This window comes from Lepidochelys olivacea (genome assembly GCF_965140295.1).
Source record: "Lepidochelys olivacea isolate rLepOli2 genome assembly, chromosome: 8".
Taxonomy (NCBI): domain Eukaryota; kingdom Metazoa; phylum Chordata; order Testudines; family Cheloniidae; genus Lepidochelys; species Lepidochelys olivacea.
This window is the reverse complement of record NC_140418.1, coordinates 104,646,722-104,674,158: the sequence shown is the minus strand read 5'-3', so window position 1 is coordinate 104,674,158 and position 27,437 is coordinate 104,646,722. Positions and strand designations below refer to the sequence as shown.

Genomic DNA, 27,437 nt, shown 5'->3' with positions numbered 1-27,437 from the left:
ACAAAAAGAAAAGGATTACTTGTGGCACCTTAGAGACTAACCAATTTATTTGAGCATAAGCTTTCGTGAGCTACAGCTCACTTCACCGGATGTCTTGTGGCACCTTAGAGACTAACAAATAGTATTTTGCAAAGTATTCATCCCACCCACCCATCCTAACAACTCATTCTTCTGCTATCAGAGGCTGAAGACAACGCTGACAGCTTTTCACCCTCACCAGGTACACTGGCCTTTCTGAAAAGTGCTTTAGTCAAACTCAAGTTATCAGGCTCAATACAGGGGTAACCTGCTTAAATTCAATGGCCTGTGCTATACATGAGGTCAGACTAAATGTCTAATGGTCCCTTCCTTTTAGCCTTAAACTCAGCTCCCCACCCATGTCTGACACCAGGAGGGATGGTCAGCCTCAAGCCTAACTTCCTCTTCAATGCAGATTTTATGAGACAAGCTACTGTTTTACCAGGGAAGCTTAGCTACTGGGATATGAAATTAGTCACAGCAAATGGATTAGATCGGGGTAAGCAAACTACGGCACGCGTGCCAAAGGTGGCATGCGAGTTGATTTTCAGTGGCACTCACACTGCCCGGGTCCTGGCCACCAGTCCGGGGGGCTCTGCATTTTAATTTAATTTTAAATGAAGCTTCTTAAACATTTTAAAAACCTTATTTACTTTACATACAACAGTTTAGTTATACATTAAAGACTTACAGAAAGAGACCTTCTCAAAACGTTAAATGCATTTCTGGCACGCAAAACCTTAGAGTGACTAAATGAAGACTCGGTATACCTCCTCCAAAAGGTTGCCGACCCCTCCATTAGATACTTGAATGGTTCCAACAATATGCAGAGACTACCCAGGTGGCCAGAGTAGCCCAGCCATGCCTCCCCTTGTCTCATTTTCCCTAAAGGATCTATAAAAATGTAAAAGCTCAGTGAAATACTGCACTAACAGCTAAAGTATCCAGTGCAAATACCAAATACCACTTCAATTCTCCATTACAACAGTTATAACTATAGCCTGTGGACTAGTGGTAATCTGCTGAGACCTATTTAGCTAGTCACACAACCTGGTACTCCTGTTTTCCAGCTATTAAACTAAATCGATATCTAAATTCTCAATGACTTCCAATTACTTTTTCATGTAAGCACTTGGTGCAGGGATGTCAACTAAGTGATCATGAACAGGAAAGCAGGCAGTCTACACTACTATGAATGAAACGGTTCAAAAAGCAGTCTGATAAAATATGAGAGGGAAACACTCACCCCACTACATGAAGTAACAACCTAAATAAAAACCTGCATAGCATTTGATTCCTATTTTGCTGATTGAAGGGACAGTCAATTTGAAATCTAGTTAGAATTTTTTTTAAAAAAAGTTAAAAGTAGCATCAGGCAATACACCTGCCAATTCCATGGCTTTACAACTACTTATACCTACCTTTTCAAAAATTGTTTTTCCTTCTCTGTTTTGAGGTTCACACAAATTGGGGGAACAGTTAAAGGGACTATACAGTGTTGTCACATACATTGAGTAAGCAAGCTGAAAACTTTTTTCCAGTCATCTTCTGGTTATAGCAATCTTTAATAATGTTTAACTTTTCAGACAAGTGGTTTTTAAGTTGATATCCCTTAGATATGTCTTAATAAATTGCTCTGTATTGTAAAATGTAAATTATCAAAGTTATATGTGCAAAATTGCATAACTATTGGAAACAGCTCATTTCCTGGTTTTAACTATGCATCCTTAAACACTGCATTAACACTTTTTCTTACAGTTAACACTCTTAATCGGATCAGATGTTTGGTTCTGCTTTTCACATTTGAGTACACTAGCCTTAGGATAGGACACCTTATAACTGCAAGTTTACCTTACAAGTGTCCTGCATTATGCTTTCATTTGATAAGGAGTGCCGTCAAATCCCAAAGTGACATTTTTTGTTCAGAGGGAAGCACTCTTTAATTAAAGCTACTTAATTAAGGTATTTTCATTCATCTGTAAATTAGTGCATGATCAAAAAATCAAATTAAGCGGCATGGAGGAGCAAGAATGACTAAGGGCTTGTCTACACGGGCAAAATTTCCAATATTGGCATAGCTCCCCATTGGATACTACTCTTGACTAAGAGTGCCTTTTTCTGGTTTAGCTTATGTTGCTCTGGAAGCTACAAAAGCTAAACCAGAGTAAGGCCTAGTCTACACTAATGAGTTAAGGTGACACAAAGTGGCTTATGTCAACCTAATTATGTCAATGTCTACACTAAATGCTGCTTCCACCAAAGTAAGTCCCCTGTTATACAGACATAACTCTACCTCCATGAAAGGCATAGTGCTTATGTTGATATAGTTAGGGCAGGGGCAGGCAAACTTTTTGGCCTGAGTGCCACATCAGGTTTCCAAAATTGTATGGAGGGCCAGTTAGGGGAAACTGTGCCTCCCCAAACAGCCATGCATGGCACTGTCTCCGCCTCCTAGCCGACCTCCCCACTTCTCGCCCTCTGACAGCTCCCCTGGGACTCCTGCCCCATCCAACCCCCCCCTCCCCCTCACCGCCCCATTCCCTCATGGACCCCGGACCCTCTGCCCCTCACCGCCCCATCCAACCACCCCATCTCCTTCCTGACTGCCCTCCCAGGACCCCTGCCCCATTCAACCCCCCTGTTTCGCGCCCTCTGACTGCCCCGACCCCTATCCACACCCCCGGCCCTCTATCCAACCCCCCCTGCTCCCTTACCACGCTGCCTGGAGCACTGCTGGCTGGCCACACTAGAGCAACACAGCACAGAGCACCGGGTCAGGCCGCAGCTCTGCAGCTGCGCTGCCGCAGGAGCTCACTGCTCCGCCACCCAGAGCATTGCGTTGGCAGTGCAGGGAGCTGAGGCTGCAGGGGTAAGGGGGACCAGCAGGGAAGGGGCCGGGGTGAGCCTCCCGGGCCAGGAGCTCAGGGGCCAGGCAGGAGGGTCCCACAGGCTGGATGTGGCCCACGGGCCATAGTTTGCCCACCTCTGAGTTAGGGAAACACAGTGCCTGTGCAGACACTATGCTACTTACATCATATGCTGGCTGTCAGCCCCAAGTGAGGCTGCCAGCTGGAGCCCTACCCCTCTCCCCCACACTCCAGCACTGACAGCCCAAGCTGTCAGCCTGGTGTGGGCTCACAGCTGGACTCCTCTCACCCCGCACCTGCAGCCTGAGCTGTCAGCCAGGTGCACAGCTCACACTGGAACCTCCCTCTCACTGTCAACCAGGCCTGGGCTCTCAGCTGGGGTCCCTGCTCTGACAGCCTGATCTGTCAGCCCAGTGCTATTGGAGAGGTTTTCTTCCCAACCAGAAGGACTAGAAACTTAACTTGTATTTTTATTGAACTCTTCAATTCTTCAAAAACTGATTATATCTTTAGAGAACGTTCAGTTAGACCCCATGTTTTTCTGGGAGGGCAAAACAAAATGGAAAAAATTAAAATGCAATAAAATGAAGAAGTCACCCCTCCTCCCCAGCAGTGGTTCTGGATGCAGGCAGCTAGGCCAAATCTGAGAGAGAGGTTCTATGACCTGGCACACAGGATTGCACTGCTCCTCAGGTTTGGTCTGGCTGCCTTTCCATCATGATGAAAACGATGGAATTTATTGAAAAACTGACCCCTTCCTCCTGTCCCAGTTTCAGATAGCTTTATGCTCTCACCTGTACAGTCACTGAATAATAAGTACAACAGAAGCATGTATGTTTCATGAAGCAGCCAAGCCGTTGTGTTGTGACAGAAGTATAACCTTGTACTTGTGATCTCCCCTAAGGTAAATCATCCTCTGAGCACTGGGATCAATGTAATTAGGTTCTCTAAGCATAAATCATTTTGGTTTCAATTCAAACATTCACTCTTCAATGCACTTTGAAGCCTTCTGAATAGGTTTGCATAATATAGGACCATGGATAACGCTGCTTATTTCATTACAAGTAGTAACGAAGTTTCAGCACTGATAAGTCCACTCCTTTGGCCAGACTAATACTTTCTGGTGGCTGAGAAAGTTTAATTCTTCATTCTGAAATACGAACTGTCCCACAAAGGCATTTTATTGTTACATTTCTGTTTGTAATTTGAAACATGTATAAAGGCATCTGGGTTGGGTGGGCAGAAGTCTTCCCTTCAAATCTTCAAGGTGTCTCATTGGCATTTACCTCCTTGTATGTTAATGTTGCTACTGGAACTAATTTCTGTAGTAGTGAACTGATTGTAAATATTTTACATTAAAAATTCCTGGGAAACTGGATGCATACATTTTTCTTTAAAAATCAGTTAGCTTTTTAAATTCTTACCTTGTTGAAAAAAAAAGTCTAGTAGAGGGGAAGGGAAAATTGATTACTACCTTCTCTTGGTTGAGACAGTTTTACTGGCTTACATTTGAAAGTCTGTTCTTACAATGAAAGTAGTAATTAAAAAAAAAAGAAGTCAGAATTTGTTAAATGCAGCCCGACTATTCTGATTTTCTAAACAAACCTATGTTTCTCTCGTCCTTACTATTAAAAGCACTCTCTTTTTGGGAAGCTTTAATTGTGTATTTCAATGATACAGTCTCCATCTTAGAAATACACATCAGTTGTCCGTATGTTTCAGGATGGGGAGGGAGACAACGCAATTACACCACAAAAGTGGCATTTCACTAGGCTCTGGTTCCACAAAGCATGTTCCAAAATTACTTTTCAATCCCTTATACCTTTTCTATATTTTCCCAACCACAAATCCCGCAGAAAACATACTGCTTATTAACAGCCATGTCCAGGCAAATACCTCACTTCAGCCATTTTGGCAGGTAACAAATCCTTTTGTGTGTAAACTGAGTATAAACTGATGTAGTGTTGGCTTCTTGAGTCCACAGACTGCCTGAAATATTAGTTATGTGAAGCACAACCTTCTCCCATTCATCTTACCGAAACCTAGGCCACATCTACACTATAGATTTCTGCCAACATAGCTATGCTGGTCAGGGTTGTGAAACGGTGTGATCCCTGAGTGAAAAAGCTGTGCCTGAAGATGTCTGTAGCATAAAGGCTGTTATACCATCAAACCTGTACTTTTACTAGTATAGTTCGTCTTGCTTGGGAGAAATGGTGTGTGGGGAATAGTCTATACTGGTTACAAGCACAGCTTTGTCAGTATAAGCTGCATCCATTCTGGTATTCAGATACTGGTAGAGTGCTTCTAGTGCAGACATGACTCTATTAAAGGCAATTTAATTATCAACATTAAATATTTCACCACTGATTTTAACAGAAATATTCAGCTATATTTTTTCCACAATCTCAAACTGTCTCCCATAGCCCCCCAGGTCCCACAGACCCAGATAACCCCTTAACATAGTTGCCAAGATCTCCATCTTACCCACCCTCCCAATGCAACTACTTCTACCGCCAATATCTTGCACCAGTAAACTGTAAAATTAGTGGGGACTTGCTGCAGTACCCATGTTAACAATACAAAGTGAGTTTTGATTCAAAGTGTGAAGACTGAGGTTAAAGTCTTAATTATTACACAACCATTAATACTGCTAGCAGCGTCTAGGTCTGCATATTAACCCAACCCTTTTAAGTTTACACTTCCATCTAATGCATAATGGCCTAGTCTAGGCTGTAAACTGAAAGCCCAACAAAGTAAAAAACCCAAATAGTTTGATATAAGTAAATTACAAAACATTAGAAACTGATTGTGCCAATTTTTGTACTGAAAACACTTAACTCTAAAGACGTTCAAAAAAAATTTTTTTTGAGAATGTTGGTGGCTCACGAGACCAGTAATGAGGAAGGGATCCTTTCACATTTACTGTCACTAGTTCAAATCCAGCCCTAATGACCAAGTTTTAGGCAATTGTTTTTGACGCTCTGTGAAATGAGTTGCCTTCTCACTCAATCCAGCTCACACTGGAAAGGTCATCACATCACAAGAGCACCTCAAGTGGTACCACTTTTGGCAGTCGCAGAAAGATTAAAGAGTGCATGGGCCACAGAAGCTGAATTCCCCTCCTCCTTTAAAGATGGCTTCCACAGAACATGGTTAAGGCATAATGGTGGAGTAGTACAGGAGAAATATCTGTTGTGTGGATAAAGGACTCAGATGTCTGGTGCTGTCAGTACAGCACCTCATGAACAATGAATTCACTAGAAATCATTTAAGTAAAGATAATCTATGAAGTTACACAGAAACTGACAATTTGCCTATCAAGCTTCAATTAACAGAATGGAATTTAGCATACACAGATGCTCAGCCATGGAGACTAAAATCTTCTGGGAAAGAGACAAGTTTAGTCTCCATGCTACACTCAAACCTTCACCTCTCTGGTAAGACTGCTAACAAGGAGGGTAATTAGTGCCAGTGATCATGGGGTTTGTGCAACATTAACAATTTTCCATCAAAAATTGGACTGAAATAAATTACACACACAAGCCACCAGACACCACACAACCATCATCTCTTATAGCATGGATTAAACTATTTTCAAAAAGCCTTAATACTTAGAATGACACTTGGAACTTTTTTATTTTGAAGAGTGATTAAAAATGGCATCGCAAGGTTCCATGGCGGCCTCCATATGAAATGTATTTACTTCACAAGACATTTCCTTTTCCAATTGCCACACTTGTAAACTCACCACAGTAATGTTTTACCAGGACAAATGTTTTCAGCTGGGTTGCAAAAGTGTATGCAGATTTCATAGAATCGTAAAACCACAGGGTTAGAAGGGACTGCAAGGGTCATCTAGTCTAACCCCTTTCCAAGATGCAGGATTTGTTGTGTTTAAACCATCCAAGACAGATGGCTATCCAGCCTCCTTTCAGAAACCTCCAGTGAAGGCACTTCCACGACTTCCCTAGGCAGTCTGTTCTATTGTCCCACTGTTCTTACAGTTAGAAAGTTTTTCCTGAGATTTAGTCTAAATCTGCTATGCTGTAGTTTGAACCCACTGCCTCTTGTCCTGCCCTCTGTGGCAAGAGAACAAATTTTCTTCATATTTTTATAGCAACCTTTCAAGTATTTGAAGACCACTATCCTGTCCCCCCCAATCTCTTTTCCAAACCTAACATACACAGTTTCTCCAGCCTTTGCTCAAATGGGCTTGCAATTCCATCCTTTCGATCATCATTGTCATTCACTTCTGGATCCTTTCCAGTTTCTCTACTTCCTTTCTACACACTGGTGACCAAAATTGGACACAGTAATCCAGGTAAGGCCTAATAAGCACCAAATAGAGTGGTACTATTGCCTACCGTCACTTGCATGCTTTGCCTCTGTTAATGCAACTTAAAATTGCATTTGCATTTTTTGTAGCAGCATCACAGTTGACTCAGGTTGAGTTGTGATCTACCACAATTTCCAGGTCCTTCTTAGCAGTGCTGCTGCCAAGACAATTATCCCCCATTCTGTATTTGTCCATTTGCTTTTTCTTCCCTATGTGTAGGGCCTTACATTGTCTTTACTGAATTTTATTTTGTTGTCTATAGCCCAGTTCTCCAATTTATCAAGATTGCTCTGAATTTTAGCTCTATTCTCCAAAGTATTTGCAACCCCCCAGCTTTGTCTCATCTCCAAATCTGATCAGTATGCTCTCTATTCCTACGCCAAGGTTATTAATAAAATATATTGACCACCAGCAGACCCAGAACATATCCCTGTGGAACCCCACTCAAAACCTCCTTCCAATCTTACATCATTCCAAATAATAGTTACACATTATTTGCGGCTGTTTAACCAATTATGTATCCACTTAATGGTAGTTCTGCCAAGCACGCATTTCTCCAGCTTACTTAGGAGAATGTTATGTGCGACTGCGTCAAAAGAATTGCTAAAATCCAGGTATATTATGTCCAGCGCATTCCTCTTATTCACAAAACCAGTTATCCTGTCAAAGAAGGACATCAAGCTGATTTGGCGTAATTTGTTATTAGTAAATCCATGTTGGCTGCTAGTGATTAACCCTTCATGCTCCAGGTATCCTGATCTACATCTCGTCCCCTTTATTGTCTATGGTAACTTCGCTAGTTGTCTGGTCATGTGTTATTTGTGGTGAAAAGACTGAAACCAAGTAGGCATGGAGGAGCTCTGCCTTCCTATAATCTTCCATGACCAGTTTACATTCTCCATTGATCAGCTGGCCCACATCATACCTGACTTTTCTTTTTTGTCCGAGATATTTGCAGAACTCCTTGTTGTCTCTAACATTTTTTGCCAGCTGCAACTCATTCTTTGCCTTGGGTTTCCTGATTTTGTCCCTATACACTTGCACTATTCCAAAGTATATTTCCTTGGTGACATGTCCCTCCTTCCATTTCCTGTAGGTATCCCTTTTGGTTTTTAAATAGATAAAAATCTCCTTGTGCAGCCACATGGGCCTCCTGTGCCTTTCATCTTTTCTTTCCTCTGCATAGGAACAGCTTGATGTTGAGCATCTAATATTGCATCTTTTAGGAACTGTTAGCCCCCTTTGATTCCTTTTCTTCCTAATTGGTCTTTCCATGGGACCATGCCTATTTTTCCTGAGTAGGTTGAAATCTGCCTTTCTGAAGTCCAGTGTCCTTGTTTTGCTGTTCTTGTCTCCTCCTTTCCTTAGGATCTTGAATTCTATCAAATCATGATCACTTCCTCCTAAGTTCCTGACCATCTTCATGTTCATATTCATCCCTGTTTGTCAACACTAAATCCAAAATAGACAGAATCTCCTTGGTGTTCCGACAACTTTCTAAATCAAAAAGTGGTCTCGTACACATGCTAAGAACTTGCAGGACACATTATGTTTTGTTGTAACAGTCGTCCAAAAGATATCAGGGAAGCTAAAATCCCCTCATTAGTACTAGCTCATGTGAGAGATTTAATTTATGAACAGTTTGGTTGATCACAGGGAGGAACAGACTCCAGCTCAACCTCCTATCTATATTTTCTTTGCAGACAGCCTTTTTTAGTTATTGAATCAAGTCTATTTGTAAGATTTTTGTTTAAACATAGTAGATTTAAAAAAAATCACATTTATTTTAATTCCTCACCCTCAAGCATTAATACCACATGTATTCATAAGAATGTTTCCCCTCTTACATTAAGCACAGCTAACGGACTTGAGATTCATCCAGTGTATTTAGCAAGGTAATGGATTCAACCTGGAATCCAATCTATCTTGAGGCAAAAAAGTTTGCTACCAGTATTTTCCAGTCTCAACAAGAAAATCAAAAGACCATGCAGAGTACTTACTTCCTTGCTATACCCCTCTAAAAAGTTTACCACTGAAACACCCCTCCCCCTTTCATGCTGCTCTATTTGAGTTGAAAAGCTGCTGTATACCAATCAATCATACTTGGCCACATACACATTTGTAACCTTTGTTTTTATATAAAGTAATGTAACCACAAACTTAACCTCAGTTTTGTATATATTACAGGCCTTACTACAAAAGACATGACTAGTACAACCAGATATTGAGGCAACATGTAGGCATTTGAGTGGAAACAAGCCAATACTCATGAAACTTTAATTAGCTTGTTGGTAGTTGTCTGTATTTTAAACCACATGAAACACAGTCCAGGCCAAAAAGATAACTTTTCATTTCAGTTGAAATTAGCTTAATCGTCTAGCCACACCTTCAATCCACCTTCCCTGATGAGCTACTGGTGCCAATATTGCTTCTGTATTTGCAAAACAACCTTGTTTCCCAAAGTTGAACTCTACCATAAGCTTTTTCATTAGATTTTATTTCTTACAAGAGCACAGGACAGCAGATGCAGATGTCCTGGAAAGATCTGTACACTGACACGGACCACAAGGCCTGTGGTATTGTGCCACAAAGACCATAATGTAAAACTGCCAGTACTACTTGCCTCTCCCCCACCCCCAAACTTTACCATATGACTAGACCTCACAAACCAAGGATCAGAATACCAGACACACATCTATTAAATAAAGCTGCGTGTCCAACAATTTAAAGGTGGGGACACCTAAGAGCCAGAAATTTCTTTTTTTATGTTTTTGTCAATTTGAGAGTTTTTTTTAAAATTAACTGTAGAAATAAATTTCTGATGAAAAGCAATAAACCAGCTATTTAAAAAAGCATCAATCACATAGCAAATATAACGAGTTGGGAAGCATTGTACACGGGGACTAAAAAGCCCTACGAAAAAGTAGCTACCCACCTACTTGTTTTGGGGGTTTCACCCTCTAAAATACCTCAACACAATAGAAGTTTTGAAGCTGCTTGTGGAAAAACTCTTCCAACAATTCTAGTTTGCAAAGCCTCCAAAATGCCTTGTACCTCCAAAAGTAATACTACAAGTTCTCTGTTCAGTCCCAGAGGAAGATGCATCAAGCTCCCTAAAGATCTAAAACAGTTATTATTCCATGTTACTTAATAGTTTGCTGGATTTTATGTTTTAAATTCAAGTTACTTTTCAAAAACATGTAACCTTTGTTTGTACTTGAAAGCCACAGAAAATGCAACATTTTAAAAACCACATATCTCCATAGTTAAACATTCAGCACCACCACAAAACTGAGTTTGAGTTTAAGTGCATTGTTTTAATAATCAGCGTTCTAGCATCATGGATGTGCTTATATTTAAGTAGTATTGTGTCTGACAGACTACAAGATGCTCAACATAGAGACCAAGTTTTCCATTATAGTCTCTAAAAAAACCTGAGTATTGTCATTCTTCAGTAAATAATTGTTAAAGAAATTAACTTACTTGGAAAAAATCCATACATTTCAACTGAACCATACAGCTCGAGTCACATAAAATTCACTATAAAAGCGTGTCTGTGTGTACACACACACACTTGTCCAACATTTATTCCTTATAAGAAAGGAAAACCACCTACTGTGATACCATTTGCAATTGTTATACCATCAAAACATCTCAAAGAAGCCTGGGAGGAACAGTAGAGCTGACTGTACCACAGCTGAAGAGGTTCAATGTGAAAGCTCTTTTAAAATAGGCCATTCTCAAGTAATTAAATTACTAACAGGAGTCACCAGATTTATTATTTTACCCCCATCACACATACTTAAAAACCACCAGACTTAAATTCTCCAAACTCCTTTTTACCCTCCCACTGGAATTATCTTGCCTTAAAAAACCCCTCAACTCTGAACACCTACAGCCCATTTATCACCTCTTGCATTCATTTTTCAATCAGCTCCATATTTACTCAAAAACATTACTTATAAAAGACTTAATTTAAACCTCTTAGGCCTCATCTAAGTTAGATAACTGAACTGTTAGGAATAATGGCTTTCAGCATCAGCCTTCCTGAACCAGTATTAAACTGCTGAAGCGTTACCAGAGGCAAGACAAAAGCATTTCAATACTGTTTCAGGAAGTAAGCTTTATAATTGTCCAGAATGGTGTTTAAATTTTTTTAATGCTGTTTTGGAACTTTTGCTAATGACTCACCTCTACAAAAAGAAAAGGAGTACTTGTGGCACCTTAGAGACTAACCAATTTATTTGAGCATAAGTTTTCGTGAGCTACAGCTCACTTCATCGGATGCATAACCATGGTGGAAACACTTGTCAAACAGGATTAGGACTACAAAGCAGGGCAGACACTAAAAGGTGAGGCCCCGTTTTCCTTCGAATAACTGTAGTAATAAATAGTTTCTGAGAAGATTTTTCAAAGCTCTCACTGCAGCAACAACTGTTTTCACTACTTGCAATGCTGAGGGCAGGGAGAAGGAGAAGAGACACTTCTCTGAAGCCAGGGCTGTTTCTTCCCCTTACATTACTCTGGAAGGAATTATTGCACTATACCTGGTTTCAGAGTAACAGCCTTGTTAGTCTGTATTCGCAAAAAGAAAAGGAGTACTTATGGCACCTTAGAGACTAACCAATTTATTTGAGCATAAGCTTTCGTGAGCTACAGCTCACTTCATCAGATGCATCAGATGCATTTGAGCTTATGCTCAAATAAATTGGTTAGTCTCTAAGGTGCCACAAGTACTCCTTTTCTTTTTGCACTATACCTGTTCCTCTTTTGGATCAGGCCCTGGGATTTTGGAATACCAGGTCCCCAGGCCACAGCAGCATAAAGAACCTTTTACTGGAACGCGACCCTTAGTCACTCATGCGGTAATACTTCCTCTCTTAACACCTGAACCACACACAACCTCTTCATAGTCAACTAGCATTTTTTAGGAGCATGTGCAACTCTAACACAGCTCATCTCTTCAGTTCTCTCTTCTGTCTTCTCATCTCAAATATTTTTGCATTGTTTCCCCACATCTTTTTGCTCTCACTCCCAACTTCACTAGTCTTTAGAAAACTTAATATTGCTGGCATAATTTTGTTAACTGCAACTTTACTGGGGAGAGGGGACCTACACTGCCATGTTCATATAAAAAGGAGCTTGAGGAAATTGACAATTTATTTCAGACTACACTTATATCACTATTTGATCATTAGAACTTGCCTACACACAAACTTGCACTGAGGTGACTAATGGTCATTTTAAAACAGATTTAGACTGATCCAAGTGCCTGTATGGACAGTCTTAAGTCAGTTTAAAAGCTGCTTATAGTCAACTTAGTTTGAGTAGTTTCCTTTCAGATTTAAGCTAAATACAAGCCATTTTAAAAACCCATTTAAGAAGATCCATGCAGGGGCTTGCCCAAATTTAAACTTGTTTAAAAAACTTTAGTTACATCATGATAACAGCCTTTCAACACAAGGCATTTTTCAATCCCTCCTGTGAAAGTCATTAATATTCTAATCTTCCTACAGCCTTTATCCCACAAGAACAGAGTCACACAAAATTCACACTGAAAATTAAATATTTTCTACAACATTTAGAGGAAAATGACTAACCAAAGGCAACTGAAGTTGCTATCTTGTAGATGCTGGAAAAAAACTTTTTTTTTTAATCCACACACTGTTTTACTTTAAAGTAGTAAATATAATTAAAAACACAATTGCAATAAAATATCACCCTGTAGTCCCTTTAGAAATTGCTATACAAACTCATTTCCTGCTAGTAGTTTACAAAGCAAAGCGTATGTAACATCAGTACTAGAATACTACTTTCCTTCTTCAAAAACCACAAAAGCATTTAATAAAAAAACCTAGAAAAACAGCAACAATACCTAGAAAGCATCAAAAATTATAAATAAAAATTTAGTTCACCTGGCTTATTAGCAAACAGGTTTCATTTTTAACTCTGAATTTTTTTAAAAAGTACCTCTCTCTGCATCACTAATTTTATATTAGTGATTTTAGAGCCAAATTTATACTTCTAACCAGCTGAAACTTAGTATTCTCTAATGTAGAGCAACTAAAATGCTGAGACTTTGCTATGATAAAGATAGCTTTATACTGCAATTACATCTAATTTTGAGTCTCACATCTGAGCCTCAGGTGTTTGAGCTCTGAGAACTGGATATGTGCACCAATAATCAGTGTTTCTCACTGAAGTTTATTAGTGTAATAAACACCAAAACACCACTTTTAAACTGGAAATTATAATGGCAAAATGTTTTCAGTTTTCATTAGACTTGACACTTCCTTCCTATACTTAGATTTTTATTCACATTGCAACCATCCAGGGAGTGTACAAAAAGGCACTGACCTATTTCATAACAGGACAATGTTTGAAACAATATTAATTTCTGCTGGCTTCAAATAGCACCAAGGGAACCCTGAGTGCCTGATGGTGAGAGAAACATGAAAGGCAAACTTTGCCGGCAGAATATAAACCATCAAGTCCAGGAGGCTGCTGGAAACTTTCAAGGTAAACAAAAACTTCGTTGGGAGTTACTGTATATCTTATATCAAACAAGGAGGCTCCTACAGCTACTTCGCTCTCCTGCAAGTGAGAGCTGCTTGTTACACTAGAATTAGCCCTCCCTCTGCCCAAGCAGTCATTTTTTTCAAGAATCTATAAAGACAACCTGCTTGTCCCAGATCAGCCCCCTCTCCAAATGCTCACACTTATAGTGTTTTCAAAAGAAAGAGAAAACAGCGTCAAACTACTCACTATCCAGCCCCCCTCGCCCCTCTGTCCTTTGCCAGGGCTTCCCCATAGCCCCGACGGCCACCACAATTCCTACCTCCCACAGGACAACCCAGGCCAGAGATCCCATTCCTGCCCCTACCATCCCCCGGCCAAGAGCCTCCACTGCAATACTGCTCCCCTCCCCCGAACCCCCCCCCGTCTCCCTGGCTGCGCCCTCAGCCTTTCTAAAAGCCTAGGGTGTCCCCCCTCTCGTACAGCCCCCCCCCTTACACTCTGGCCCCGACCTACTCCCCCGAGCCCTGCCCCCCCCCCGGCCTACTCTCCCGTACGGCCCCGAGCCCTGCCCCCCTTCCGGCCAACTCCCCCGTACGGCCCCGAGCCCTGCCTCCCCCACTCCCCCGTACGGCCCCGAGCCCTGCCCCCCTCCCGGGCTACTCCCCCGCACGGCCCCGAGCCCTGCCTCCCCCACCGGCCTACTGCCCCGTCCGGCCCCGAGCCCTGCCTCCCCCACTGCCCCGGCCTACTCCCCCCCGTCCGGCCCCGAGCCCTGCCTCCCCCACTCCCCCGGCCTACTCCCCCCCGTCCGGCCCCGAGCCCTGCCTCCCCCACTCCCCCGGCCTACTCCCCTGTACGGCCCCGAGCCCTGCCTCCCCCACTCCCCCGGCCTACTCCCCTGTACGGCCCCGAGCCCTGCCTCCCCCACTCCCCCGGCCTACTCCCCTGTACGGCCCCGAGCCCTGCCTCCCCCCCTCCCCCGGCCTACTCCCCCGTACGGCCCCGAGCCCTGCCTCCCCCACTCCCCCGGCCTACTCCCCTGTACGGCCCCGAGCCCTGCCTCCCCCCCTCCCCCGGCCTACTCCCCCGTCCGGCCCCGAGCCCTGCCTCCCCCCCTCCCCCGGCCTACTCCCCCGTACGGCCCCGAGCCCTGCCTCCCCCACTGCCCCGGCCTACTGCCCCGTCCGGCCCCGAGCCCTGCCTCCCCCACTCCCCCGGCCTACTCCCCCCCGGCCGGCCCCGAGCCCTGCCTCCCCCACTCCCCCGGCCTACTCCCCCCCCGGCCCCGAACCCTGCCTCCCCCCGCGTCCGGCCTACTCCCCCCCGGCCTACTCCCCCGTCCGGCCCCGAGCCCTGCCTCCCCCCCTCCCCGGGCCTACTCCCCCGTCCGGCCCCGAGCCCTGCCTCCCCCCCTCCCCGGGCCTACTCCCCCGTCCGGCCCCGAGCCCTGCCTCCCCCCCTCCCCCGGCCTACTCCCCCGTCCGGCCCCGAGCCCTGCCTCCCCCACTCCCCCGGCCTACTCCCCCGTACGGCCCCGAGCCCTGCCTCCCCCACTCCCCCGGCCTACTCCCCCGTCCGGCCCCGAGCCCTGCCTCCCCCCCCCAGCCTACTGCCCCGTCCGGCCCCGAGCCCTGCCTCCCCCACTCCCCCGGCCTACTCCCCCGTCCGGCCCCGAGCCCTGCCTCCCCCCCTCCCCGGGCCTACTCCCCCGTCCGGCCCCGAGCCCTGCCTCCCCCCCTCCCCGGGCCTACTCCCCCGTCCGGCCCCGAGCCCTGCCTCCCCCCCTCCCCCGGCCTACTCCCCCGTCCGGCCCCGAGCCCTGCCTCCCCCACTCCCCCGGCCTACTCCCCCGTCCGGCCCCGAGCCCTGCCTCCCCCACTCCCCCGGCCTACTGCCCCGTCCGGCCCCGAGCCCTGCCTCCCCCACTCCCCCGGCCTACTCCCCCGTCCGGCCCCGAGCCCTGCATCCCCCACCGGCCTACTGCCCCGTCCGGCCCCGAGCCCTGCCTCCCCCACTCCCCCGGCCTACTCCCCCGTACGGCCCCCAGCCCTGCATCCCCCACCGGCCTACTCCCCCCCCCGGCCCCGAGCCCTGCCTCCCCCACTCCCCCGGCCTACTCCCCCGTACGGCCCCCAGCCCTGCCTCCCCCGGCCTACTCCCCCCCCCGGCCCCGAGCCCTGCCTCCCCCACTCCCCCGGCCTACTCCCCCCCGGCCGGCCCCGAGCCCTGCCCCCTCACACTCCGGCGCCGAGCCCGCCCCCGCCCCCTCACACTCCGGCGCCGAGCCCGCCCGGCCTACTCCCCCGGCCGGCCCCGAGCCCTGCCCCATCAGCGCTGAGGCAGCAGGGCCCCGAGCCCGCAGCACAGGCCGGGCTCGCTGGGAGCCTCCCGGGACCGGCCCGGCGGTTCCCGGGTCGGTGTCGGGGCTGGCTACCACCCGCAGCCCTGGCTGGGCCCTCACGGAACGGCCCGTCCCCCGCGGGGCCCCGCACTCACCGGCCAAGCCCCCTCGCTGCCTCCCGCGGCCCCACAACCATAACAAAGCTCTGCCCAAAATGGCTGCCCGGCCCTGCCCGGCCGGGGGCCGGAGGGGGCGGGGCCGGCGCGCGGGGGACACACCCACCTGGCGCGCTCTGGCCGCGCGCCTCTCTCGGCCCGGCGCGGGGGTCCCACGCGGGACGCTCCCGGGGCTGAGGGTGGGCGTTACGGCGCGAGGCTGGCGCGTGCTCTCCGGACGGGCGCGCGCGCGCATTCGCACGCTCGCGCGAATACGGCTCTCTCCAGTGTCTCCCTCGGCCACTCCGTGCGCGCGCCCGCCCGTGCTGCCTCGACACCTCCCCCCCCGCCCGAACTTCTCCAGGCGGCTCGCGCGCCCGCTCTGTTTGTGTCGGTCACGCTGGGGGACGGGCCGAGCAGATTGCTCCCCCCCCGCCCGAGACTCCAAGTTCCAGGATGCACTGCGCCACCTGCCTCACCCTTTGTGAAGGGGGCCGCCGCCGCCGTGCATGCTGGGATGTGTAGTCCCCGCCCTGCTGCGGCCGCCACCTTCCCCTTAAAGTGGAAGGCACAGCCTCTGTGCAAGGAAGCAAAGCACTTTGTAATCCTAGAAAGCCAGCATCTGCCCCCTCCTCTCCGCCACAGCAGCGGGGAGGCAGAGTAGGCCGGCAGGCTGAGGCTTCGAGTACAAACCAATCCTTCCTGTTCAACAGAGATTTCCTGAATGAGCCAGCCGCACTGTAACACGTAGCAGAAATAATTGGGGAAGGCACCGCAATGGCTTTACATTCAACAAGGGAAGCTTCGCAGTCAACCCAGAAGCAGAGAAATTATGCCCCAGAGACACTTCCAGCAAAATGCAGCTGCAGGGCAAGAGGGAGGATTCCTCAGCTGCTGGAATAATGCTGAGTGCTATTTACCTCTCACCTGTTCTGCAAACTTTAGCTAATCTTCCCAGAAACCAGGGGAGAGGGATCAGGCCCAGCAAGGACTAGACATTCAGCATAACTGTTGCAGAAAAAGAGACAGAAAAGTGACCTCACAATTGGTGGTAGCTCCCCTTGCCAGCCTTGAAAGAGGCATAAATACAAGACACACAAATAAATTAACTTGAAGAAGAGTTTGGTGTGGCTGGAAAGTTTGTCTCTCTTTCACCAGCAGAAGTTGGTCCAATAAAAGATACCACCCCACCGACTTTATCTTTCAAATAAGTTAACTAGTTAGTCAATTTTCAGAGTAGCAGCCGTGTTAGTCTGTATTCGCAAAAAGAAAAGGAGGCCTTGTGGCACCTAAGAGACTAACCGATTTATTTGAGCATAAGCTTTCGTGAGCTACAGGTCACTTCATCCGATGAAGTGCTCCTTTTAGTTAGTCAGTGTCTGGGTAGCACTTTGAAGATGTAAAGCATGTGTGCGAATTGTTACTGTGGCTACACCGCAAAGCTGGTGCTTGCGAACTAAATGCTCAATGCATTCTGACTACTCAGAACCGCTTGCCGTTTTCAGTTAAATAGATGAGAGTAGAGAACTGGGGTGTCAGCTTGGGCAGCACCCTCCACACCAGTCCAGGCTCTGATCCTGCACCCATGCAAATGCTTTATCCAGGCTCTTGGGGTTTTGGTTTTGTTTGTTTGTTTTTTGTTGGGGGGGGGGCGGTTTCTGACTCATACTTTTTGACTGTTTGGCAGTACTGGTGGCCTGCATGCAATCACGGGAAATACTTACATTCCCTAAGTAATGCTCAGCATAACCTGTCTGGAATCAGGCCTTTGCCATCAGTGAGATACATTGTTGTTTTGTTTTAAGGTAAATTCTCCCCCCTTTAGAACTGATGCCTTTTAACCCTGTCGCTCCCACCCTCTTAACGGTGGAAAAAACTCGGGGCAAGGGGAGCTTTCTGTAACGCCAGAGAACTGAAACGACAAGCCCCCCCCCGCGCTTTGAACAGAAAGTCCGGGCAGCCGGCCCCGCAAAGCGGAACGAGAGCGCCTGGCCCACGGCCGGGGCCGGGGCTCTCCGCCCGGCGCACACGGGAAGCCCCGCTCCTTCGGCCGGATGCTGCCGCCCTTCCCGTCCCTGCTCGGGAGGCTGGCTGCTGCTGGGGCTGGCCGTGCTCCTTGCCGTTCCCTTGGGCGGGTGAGTGCGTGATCCCTGGGAGGCGGTGGCGGGCCGCTGGGCTCCCCGGGGGACGGCGCCCCGGGAGGAGGGGTTGGTTTCCTGGGACTCTCTGCAGGGAGAGGGGGCGCGAGTGGGGGGCGCTTGCAGGGCAGCTGGGGCCGGGGAACTGATCCAGGCTGCGGCCTCTGGCGGCCCTCAGACCACCAGTGCCGAGTCTTGTTAATTACAGCAGAGCAGGGGGCTTCCCGGGTTCAGTTCCCACCTCTGCCACAGGCTCTCTCTGGGCAAATGACTTAGTCTCCCCCCCAGGTCCCCATGATCCTTCCTTTTGGTTATTTAGATTGTAAACTCTTCATTTTACAGTGGGGTCCCCAGACTTGGTTGGGGCTTCCAGATGCTTCTGTAATACGCAGTGGACCCCTTTAAAATGTGTGTTTGTAATCACAGTAATCTTCTCTAGGTTTTCTTTTCTCTTCTAAAGAACAGTGGTAATGTTACCTAGAAACTTCCCACCTTTAGAGGAATTTTTTTTGGTAGGATTAGTGGATTCAATTTGGGGCTGGGAGATGGAATTTTAATTCCAACTCTACCGTCAAGGTGACTTGGCAAACCATGTATACTGTGTCAGTTTCCCCATCTGTAAAATGGAGCTATTTACCTACTTCATAGGCACTTTGAGATATAGTTAAGCCCTGATCTGGCAATAAAATGCATTACAAGTTAATGACCTTAGCTTGTAAAGTGACTTGAAAACAAAATGCCCTGTAAAAGTTCAATATAATTATTTGGTTATAAGAGTACAGTAGATAAACATGTTATTAGCTGTACAATGACAAAATCCAAGATGCATGGTCCTGATCTGCTTCCTTTTACTTATAAAACAAAATGGGCAATAGGGAAAACAAATTGTTGTCATAACTTATACTAAGACATATTCTACCTAGTATAGACTGTCACTAAGTTGATTCTCTTAACATTTTTTCTTCATCCCTTAGGGCCTTCTGCTAAGGCAAATATGTTTCACCTTGTACAGCGATGTTGTTCCCACATACCTTTAAAAGTAAGTTTCTAATGTGTTATCTACTTTATTCTGAAATAGCTTTCAAAACAAAACAAAACAAAACAGTTTGTTGTGTGCAACAAGAGTGATGTCGTGGTGGGAGTCTGCTATAGACCACTGGACCAGGGGGATGAGGTAGATGAGGCTTTCTTCCGGCAGCTCGCGGAAGCTACTAGATCGCATGCCCTGATTCTCATGGATGACTTTAATTTTCCTGATATCTGCTTGGAGAGCAATACAGCGGTGCATAGACAATCCAGGAAGTTTTTGGAAAGCATAGGGGACAATTTCCTGGCGCAAGTGCTAGAGGAGCCAACTAGGGGGGGCGCTTTTCTTGACCTGCTGCTCACAAACCGGGTAGAATTAGTGGGGGAAGCAAAAGTGGATGGGAATCTGGGAGGCAGTGACCATGAGTTGGTTGAGTTCAGGATCCTGACGCAGGGAAGAAAGGTAAGCAGCAGGATACGGACCCTGGACTTCAGGAAAGCAGACTTCGACTCCCTCAGGGAACGGATGGCCAGGATCCCCTGGGGGACTAACTTGAAGGGGAAAGGAGTCCAGGAGAGCTGGCTGTATTTCAAGGAATCCCTGTTGAGGTTACAGGGACAAACCATCCCGATGAGTCGAAAGAATAGTAAATATGGCAGGCGACCAGCTTGGCTTAATGGTGAAATCCTAGCGGATCTTAAACATAAAAAAGAAGCTTACAAGAAGTGGAAGGTTGGACATATGACCAGGGAAGAGTATAAAAATATTGCTCGGGCATGTAGGAATGAAATCAGGAGGGCCAAATCACACCTGGAGCTGCAGCTAGCCAGAGATGTCAAGAGTAACAAGAAGGGTTTCTTCAGGTATGTTGGCAACAAGAAGAAAGCCAAGGAACGTGTGGGCCCCTTACTGAATGAGGGAGGCAACCTAGTGACAGAGGATGTGGAAAAAGCTAATGTACTCAATGCTTTTTTTGCCTCTGTTTTCTCTAACAAGGTCAGCTCCCAGACTGCTGCGCTGGGCATCACAAAATGGGGAAGAGATGGTCAGCCCTCTGTGGAGATAGAGGTGGTTAGGGACTATTTAGAAAAGCTGGACGTGCACAAGTCCATGGGGCCGGACGAGTTGCATCCGAGAGTGCTGAAGGAATTGGCGGCTGTGATTGCAGAGCCATTGGCCATTATCTTTGAAAACTCGTGGCGAACGGGGGAAGTCCTGGATGACTGGAAAAAGGCTAATGTAGTGCCAATCTTTAAAAAAGGGAAGAAGGAGGATCCTGGGAACTACAGGCCAGTCAGCCTCACCTCAGTCCCTGGAAAAATCATGGAGCAGGTCCTCAAAGAATCAATCCTGAAGCACTTGCATGAGAGGAAAGTGATCAGGAACAGCCAGCATGGATTCACCAAGGGAAGGTCATGCCTGACTAATCTAATCGCCTTTTATGATGAGATTACTGGTTCTGTGGATGAAGGGAAAGCAGTGGATGTATTGTTTCTTGACTTTAGCAAAGCTTTTGACACGGTCTCCCACAGTATTCTTGTCAGCAAGTTAAGGAAGTATGGGCTGGATGAATGCACTATAAGGTGGGTAGAAAGCTGGCTAGATTGTCGGGCTCAACGGGTAGTGATCAATGTCTCCATGTCTAGTTGGCAGCCAGTATCAAGTGGAGTGCCCCAAGGGTCGGTCCTGGGGCCGGTTTTGTTCAATATCTTCATAAACGATCTGGAGGATGGTGTGGATTGCACTCTCAGCAAATTTGCGGATGATACTAAACTGGGAGGAGTGGTAGATACGCTGGAGGGGAGGGATAGGATACAGAAGGACCTAGACAAATTGGAGGATTGGGCCAAAAGAAATCTGATGAGGTTCAATAAGGATAAGTGCAGGGTCCTGCACTTAGGACGGAAGAACCCAATGCACAGCTACAGACTAGGGACCGAATGGCTAGGCAGCAGTTCTGCGGAAAAGGACCTAGGGGTGACAGTGGACGAGAAGCTGGATATGAGTCAGCAGTGTGCCCTTGTTGCCAAGAAGGCCAATGGCATTTTGGGATGTATAAGTAGGGGCATAGCGAGCAGATCGAGGGACGTGATCGTTCCCCTCTATTCGACATTGGTGAGGCCTCATCTGGAGTACTGTGTCCAGTTTTGGGCCCCACACTTCAAGAAGGATGTGGATAAATTGGAGAGAGTCCAGCGAAGGGCAACAAAAATGATTAGGGGACTGGAACACATGACTTATGAGGAGAGGCTGAGGGAGCTGGGATTGTTTAGCCTGCAGAAGAGAAGAATGAGGGGGGATTTGATAGCTGCTTTCAACTACCTGAAAGGGGGTTCCAAAGAGGATGGCTCTAGACTGTTCTCAATGGTAGCAGATGACAGAACGAGGAGTAATGGTCTCAAGTTGCAGTGTGGGCGGTTTAGATTGGATATTAGGAAAAACTTTTTCACTAAGAGGGTGGTGAAACACTGGAATGCGTTACCTAGGGAGGTGGTAGAATCTCCTTCCTTAGAGGTTTTTAAGGTCAGGCTTGACAAAGCCCTGGCTGGGATGATTTAACTGGGAATTGGTCCTGCTTTGAGCAGGGGGTTGGACTAGATGACCTTCTGGGGTCCCTTCCAACCCTGATATTCTATGATTCTATGAAAACAGGAGGCAAAGCATCTTCGGTATAAAACACAGTTGGCTCACAGTTTACAACAGACTGAGGTTTCATTTTATCATATTTATTTTTTCCAAAGGAACTTTTCTAATGTTTAAAGTGTATAGAATTGTAAACCCATTTTTTCCCTGATTCTTGCCTGGCATCATCGAACCGCAACTTAGCCACATAGCTTGATCCGTAAGCCTGCTGCTGTGCAGGCTTACTGATATGTTTTGTTGCTGGTATTTGATAGCTGTTAAAATTAAAGAGCCAAATCCTCCCTTCAGTTCTGTCTCTATAACCATGCTGAAATCAGTGGGGTTTCATGGGTGTAACTATGGACAGAACTTAAGTGTACAGTCTGGATCATATATGCACCACAAAATTCCTCTTTACTGAAACAGTTATAACATTAGGCATGCATCCAATGAAGTGAGCTGTAGCTCACGAAAGCTTATACTCAAATAAATTTGTTAGTCTCTAAGGTGCCACAAGTACTCCTTTTCTTTTTGCGGATACAGACTAACACAGCTGCTACTCTGAAACCTAACATCATGGTGATGATACAGTCTCCACACTCTCAGGTCACCATCTGCAAAGTATTTTTTTAAAAGTTCTGTAGCTGCTCTCTTTTGATTGAATATGAAGAAGGCAAAAAGGCATTGTGCTTTTTCCTCAGCAACTTCAGGAATGTCAATTTTTGCAAGAGGGCCTCAGGGCAATCACAGGGATGTTTATTGTGAGCTCTAGCACCTTAATTGTTAATCTTTAACACAGACTTTCTTTATCCAAAATCTTAGTCTATTAAACTTGAGGTGTTTCAAAACAAGTTTTTAAAGTGACTAACAATCCTTTTCCCTTTCACTTACCCTCTGTTCTACTCTAAGGAGGGCTTGAATTTCTAGTGTGAAAACACAAGCAAGGAAAGTAGTTGGAGGAAACTTTTCAGGCCTTCTTTATTCACCCTAAAGCAGCAAAAAGAACACAAGCGCAGATAGTCTCTTCACAGATCACTGCCATGTCAGAAACAGGGGAGGAAGGCAGTGATTTCTGTAACTTCTGTGTAATGCTTTCTACTGTTTGTGTTGGAATGCAGTGAAACAGCCAACTTCTTATAAAACCAGCAGTGCTCTTTACGTGAAGGGGAAAAAAAAATCTTTATAAACCTTCTAATAACATACAAGCCAGTAGATTTCCACAGCTAGGCTTAGTTTTATGCAGGGTATAACTAATCAACTCTCCAGGCTAACAAGTGCTTGTCAGATACTCCTAATACGTTTTGTAATTGCAGCTCCAGAAGTTGACCCTTCACAGACAACTACAGTATGGAAGGAATAAGACAATTTGTTCTTCTCCTCTCAGTATCCCTCTGCAGAGAGTTCTTTCCCGTCCGTTGAGATCTCAGCTCCTCACCAAGGCCTCAGCCTGTGTAACCAAGGCCCAGGGATTCCATTGCTCCCTCCGCTGCTTAAAGAAAAAGAAACCAGAAGAACCTGAACCCCAACTGGGGCTTCTGCGCCATGATATGAGGTCACTAAAGGACTCACCAAAGCCTGCCTTTTACCTGGGCCTTGCAGGGTTGATTCCATTTGTTTCAGTGCCACTGATAATGGCTATCCAACAGACCTACTACGCTGAGCTGGCATTTGCTCAAATTACATATGGGGCCACTATAGTCTCTTTTCTAGGAGGAGTCAGGTGGGGATTTGCTCTCCCAGAAAATAGCCCAGGCAATCCTGATTGGATGAACTTGGGGAACAGTATAGTTCCCCCTTTATTAGCCTGGTTTGCCATACTTTTTAAAGATGACCTCACTCAAGCTGCAATCATGGTGATAATTGGTTTAGGGGTAGCATTACATTATGACCTTGCTGTTCTTCCTACTTATCCCAGCTGGTTTAAAGCCCTCAGGGTATTACTAACCATGGTGGCAGTATTTTCATTGGTAGCCACCTTGGGACTTACGGATGTTTATCCAGAGAAGCAGCTAAGGAACAGTGCAAGTAAATGAAAGTGAATCATCATAAACCAACAGACAAGAGATTTTTTTTTTTTTTCTGTCAAGCTACTGCAGAGTTTTGTATGAAGTTCTAATGGGAGTAAAAGAAACTGCTTAGCTTCTCCATGCTTGCAGAACTAGAGCCATGAGTGGAAATCAGAAAACAGCAACTTGCAAGACGCTTACTTTGGGAGCAACCAGTTTCCAAGCAAGTTGAGCAGAGGATTTATATATACACATTATTCACTTTCTTTAGATTGTTTTCAAGACAGGTATGCATCTTCCCTTATTTGTACAGCAAGAGCCCAATCCTGACAGATCTTTGAGTACTACCGTAATATATTTTTAAATGTTTGGGGGTAGATTAAACTCCTTGTGTACTATGAAGAATAATTATTAAAACAAGGATAGGTCAAGAGGCTTAATTATAAGGTGTGCCAAGTTCTGCAATGGAAGGAATAAGGTCATAGCTTTTGTAAATGTTAAGAACCCTTTTAGCTGAAAACCATGGGATGAAAGCACTTCCTGTTCCCACTGAAAATGGAACAATTACTGCATTATACTTAAGTTTGTAGACATTTGGAAGATTCATAATGTACAAGGTTATTATATGTACAGCTGCTTTTTTTTTTCTTTTTTGGTAATGCTGTTTGTAAATACCACACCTACACCACCCCAGGACAAGATTCTTCCCTGACCCAAATTCTACTGACGAGAAAATATACACTAAACATGGTAAATGATTTAAGAGTTGGTCACTAAACAACACATATAGGTAAGGTTGGTTTGTCATGTCAAGCTCGAGATCAGTGTTTATCTAAAGCAGGGGTCTCAAACACACAGCCCCCGGGGTTATTTTCTGTGGCCTACCAGCTCCCTGCAGCACCCCACCCCCTCAGCATTTACCTACAGCAGCTCCAGCCCGTGCTACTCCAGGAAGCGGCCAGGACCTGGGAGGGTGGAACCCTGGTCTGTGTGTTGCCCTGGCCAGCCCTCCAGGTACCTCCCCTGAAGTTCCCTATTCCTGGCCAATGGGAGCTGTGGGGGGCGGTGCCTGGAGGCATGGCCAGGGCAACACACAGACCCCTGTGCCTCCTACCGCAGCCCCTAGCCACTTCCCGGAACAGTGTGGGGGTAGGGCGGGCAGGCAAGGAGCCTGCCCTGCCCCGCCCCGCCCCTGGTGCGCACCAGGCCAGACCCACCCCCTGAATGCCTCCTGCAGCTGAACCCCCTGCACTGAGCCCCCTCCTGCACCCTGCCCTGAGCCCCCTGATGCACCCCAGCCCCCTGCCTTGAGCCTCCTTCCACACCCTGCACCTCTCCTGCACCCCCTGGGGGTTGGAATGGGGGCAAGGAAGAGGTGGGGCCTCATGGAAGGGGTGGAGTGGGGGCGGTCAGTTGTGCGGCCCCTGGGCCAATGTACTGGTCCTCATGGTCATTTGAGTTTGAGACCCCTGATCTAAAGTGTGTCGGAGACATTAAGAGCACCCCAAGTCCAAACAGCACCCTGTCATGATATTTACGCAAAAGATGGCATGTAATATATCTTTAGAAAACTAATAACTCACTGATCATTAATATTCTTGCATGATATATGTATGGTCAACCCCAAGAGAACTTTACAGCTATTTCCAGCATATGTGACTAAAATGTATTTAAACCTGGTATAGTGGAGCAGTTCATAAACAAATTTTCTCCAGCCAAAGAAAAGAGGCCAATGCCTTAAACCAGGTGTGGCCAAATTCAGTGAGCTATTTATTTGTATCAGAGGTTGCAGGAAGAGATCACTTGCATTATAAAAATCACCAGCAGGGGAGAAGACAGCATGGTGTCCCTACCTAGCAAGTAAAAGGAACTTGATCTGGGGAGGAATTTTGGTAGAATACATTTCAGAGGTTTACTAGACTACAAAGAGGGGGGGAGTGAACCCCTAAGTTATCCTTCACCCAAGGAAACAAAAGAATCCTGAGCATAGCCATGAGTATAAAATAAGGACTTCAGTTAGGATAAATCATGTCACTCTTCCATTAACTGTAAGGGTGCAGTAGAACATTATGAACTACTACTAGCCACTGGCAGTAGGTGTGATGTTATGGGGGTTCACCTAGACCAGTAAGGGGTTCTGTCAGTGCCTTCCCTGTAACTATGGTTGCTTCCAGGCTGTGCACCACAAAGCCCTCACGCTGGCATCTTGCAGGGTGACACTAAGAGCTCCTCCTGTTCTGAGACTCCCCAAAACCACCTCCCCTGCAGCAGCCAGTCCCACTCACTGGATACTCACATACATTAAATTTACTGCCTCCAAAGAGACAGAGCACACACAAGCCTGTTAATTTTGCTGAGGACTTCAGTTCAATACACAGCACTGAGATAATTAACTTATTCTCATTTTATTGCAAAACTAACAAAGAACAGAGATTTAACAGTTAAAGAACAGAAGAGAGATGGTTACAAGTAAAAATCAAAACATGCATTCTAGTGGCTAAAACTCAATTTCAACAAGTTACACTCTAAAGATTTCTCACTTATAGTCAGTTCCAGCTCCTCTTTGTTTTCAGGCGCAGAGGATCCACTTTTCATGCACTGAAAAGGCATGGCTCCCCCTTTGTGATGGTTGCCAAAATGGCTCTCTGCTTTGGCTTATATTTCCCAAAATCTAATTTTCTTTGTTTCAAGAGCCAGGAAGGCTTCCTGAGCACGTAGGCTCCATCCCTTATTGTGATCATTAAGTGGTCTTTCCCCATTTCGGTTGATGGCTTGGTTTACCACGTATGTAGATATACTTCTCTTTGTCCTTTCAGGTATTGCCTGGCTTAATTTGAGACAGGAAAACGGGTGAAACAGCATTCCTTTGTCTAGGACAGACTGGGCTTGTGCACTGCTTGCAAAACACTTTGTTTAAGAATATATTTCCAGCACACCTCTCTGATTCTTCACACACCACCCACACATACATCACACAATAAAATTAATGAGTGTGTGTTACCGGTTTGCATAAACCACCTTACATAACACCTTTTAGATGCAGATTATGACGACAACAGTGTGTAGGGGCCATGTGGGTCATGTTTGATGCGAGTTATGGAATGGTGTGCCTCCTGCCAGCTGGCACGGCTCACAGTAGGCAACCCAAGCAGAAATCTAGTTGTAGTTCCCTAGCAGGGGCTGAGCAACTACACAGTGGATGGGTTAAGTTTTTTTTGGGCCACTCAGTACATTTGTAAACTGTAGACACTTCACAATAGGCTAAGTATTAAATGTGCTAGAGAAGTATAGTGCAAGCTTCTCCAGCATAATCTTCTAATGCCCCTCGTTCCTGCTATAGCCAACTAAGGCAGAAAATTTTAAGTGGGTGATGGCTGTGTAATATAAACTTAATGGACTTTCAGT

The 27,437-nt window shown here is 46.2% G+C and overlaps 2 protein-coding genes across 4 annotated transcripts in view; one reads left to right on the top strand and one right to left on the bottom strand.

The window, feature by feature from the left end:
* GPBP1L1 (GC-rich promoter binding protein 1 like 1) overlaps nt 1-16,470 on the bottom strand; it is a 50,453-nt gene extending 33,983 nt beyond the window's left edge. For 2 of the 3 annotated variants that reach the window (XM_084636336.1, XM_084636334.1), the window contains exon 1: nt 16,240-16,334. The gene's annotated coding sequence lies outside the window, so the exon portion shown is untranslated. Of the gene's footprint in view, nt 1-16,239; nt 16,335-16,366 lie in introns of those variants that run through there. The other variant, XM_084636335.1, reaches the window with a different exon arrangement.
* A 1,783-nt stretch (nt 16,471-18,253) lies between these two features.
* TMEM69 (transmembrane protein 69) lies at nt 18,254-27,007 on the top strand. The gene is made up of 3 exons (XM_084635790.1): nt 18,254-18,374; nt 19,352-19,416; nt 23,340-27,007. Exons 2-3 carry the CDS (start codon nt 19,372-19,374, stop codon nt 24,057-24,059), a joined length of 765 nt encoding a protein of 254 aa, XP_084491916.1. The 5' UTR covers nt 18,254-18,374; nt 19,352-19,371; the 3' UTR covers nt 24,060-27,007.
* Nucleotides 27,008-27,437: the final 430 nt, after the last annotated feature.